Raw genomic sequence first — 1179 nt, forward strand, 5'->3', positions numbered from 1 at the left:
GCAAAAGCATCCCATACTACCCTCCCTAACAATACACCGCCCCTGGAGAGCCGGAATCCACGGCGGCGACCCAACGGTAGCCCACTTTGCTACCGTGCTATCAGTATTCGGTGTTCACCTTAATCCAACCTATAGGAAGTCCTTTCCATGGTGCCAACAACCACGCTCCATTACCATTGTTAAGTATCTAAGTAAAGTGAGAAACTACACCTTAAAAGCTAGCTGATAAGGGGAAGAACTACTCCCCTTATATACAACATCAAGCATTCCATACTACCCGATGTGAGATTTTGAGCACCTCATAATACCCAAGTCTCTAACAAAATCTAACAGCCATGCATCCAGTAAATCTTTAGTTAATAACACGCTGCAATTATGGGTGGTACCTTATTCCTGTAGCCTGACTCACTAGTGGAAGGAGTTGCATCTCCACCGGTAATTCCATTACCAACACTTTTTGAGGACAGCCTGGGAATTGACGACCTGCATATCATGAACAGGCCTTTAATATGTATATATTTTCGGAGATATTCAGGAATCAGTAATGCATTACCCTAGAATGGAAGAAAGTAAAGTCACGTTGAATATCATCATAGATGTGTTGTTATAAGCACGCATCCATACACTGTTATCACACTTTATATTTTTAGTTTTAAATTATATTACGTATTTTCTCATCCCATACCCTGTTTTATTACCTCTTATGCTCCTCTTCACATGAATTTATTGAAGATAGCCAATTCAAGTCAACAAAGTTGGAGCTGCTGAATGATTCTGGATGCTCAGAATAGAAAATTCGATCATTTTCAAAGCAACAGTCTCTTTGCATCTCTCCAAAAAGGTGTCTCCGAGACACTGGAGGAGTGTACCTATTTAGATCAAGTCAAAGAATTGCAAAATCGTTAACATGTGGATATGTCATCATGCAAGCAGGAATCATGAGTTTCCAACTTGTAAGATCATGGTATGAGTGGTCGACATTACCCACCGGTCGGTTCAAGTTTAAACACAGAACAAACGACAAGGGAAAAGAGAAGGAAAGAGATGTGTCAACTAATATAACTTTCTACCATAATCCATGAAGCATAAGTCCAGAATAATTAATAGTTAAGGACAACATTACAAAAATAAATGGACTAATATAATAAATAAAGAGAATTGCAAAAAATGGTGTAATTC

General features: G+C 38.8%; 1 protein-coding gene across 2 annotated transcripts in view; it reads right to left on the bottom strand.

Moving 5' to 3' along the window:
* LOC107630590 (phosphoinositide phosphatase SAC3) overlaps positions 1–1179 on the bottom strand; it is a 14602-nt gene that overhangs the window by 1049 nt on the left and 12374 nt on the right. For both annotated transcript variants that reach the window (XM_016333783.2, XM_016333784.2), the window contains 2 exons: positions 699–869; positions 387–483 (listed from right to left, as the gene is read on the bottom strand). In XM_016333783.2, the coding sequence (XP_016189269.1) occupies positions 387–483; positions 699–869 (268 nt within the window). The remainder of the gene's footprint in view (positions 1–386; positions 484–698; positions 870–1179) is intronic.

Source organism: Arachis ipaensis, chromosome B03, assembly GCF_000816755.2.
Source record: "Arachis ipaensis cultivar K30076 chromosome B03, Araip1.1, whole genome shotgun sequence".
NCBI classification, from domain to species: Eukaryota; Viridiplantae; Streptophyta; class Magnoliopsida; order Fabales; family Fabaceae; genus Arachis; species Arachis ipaensis.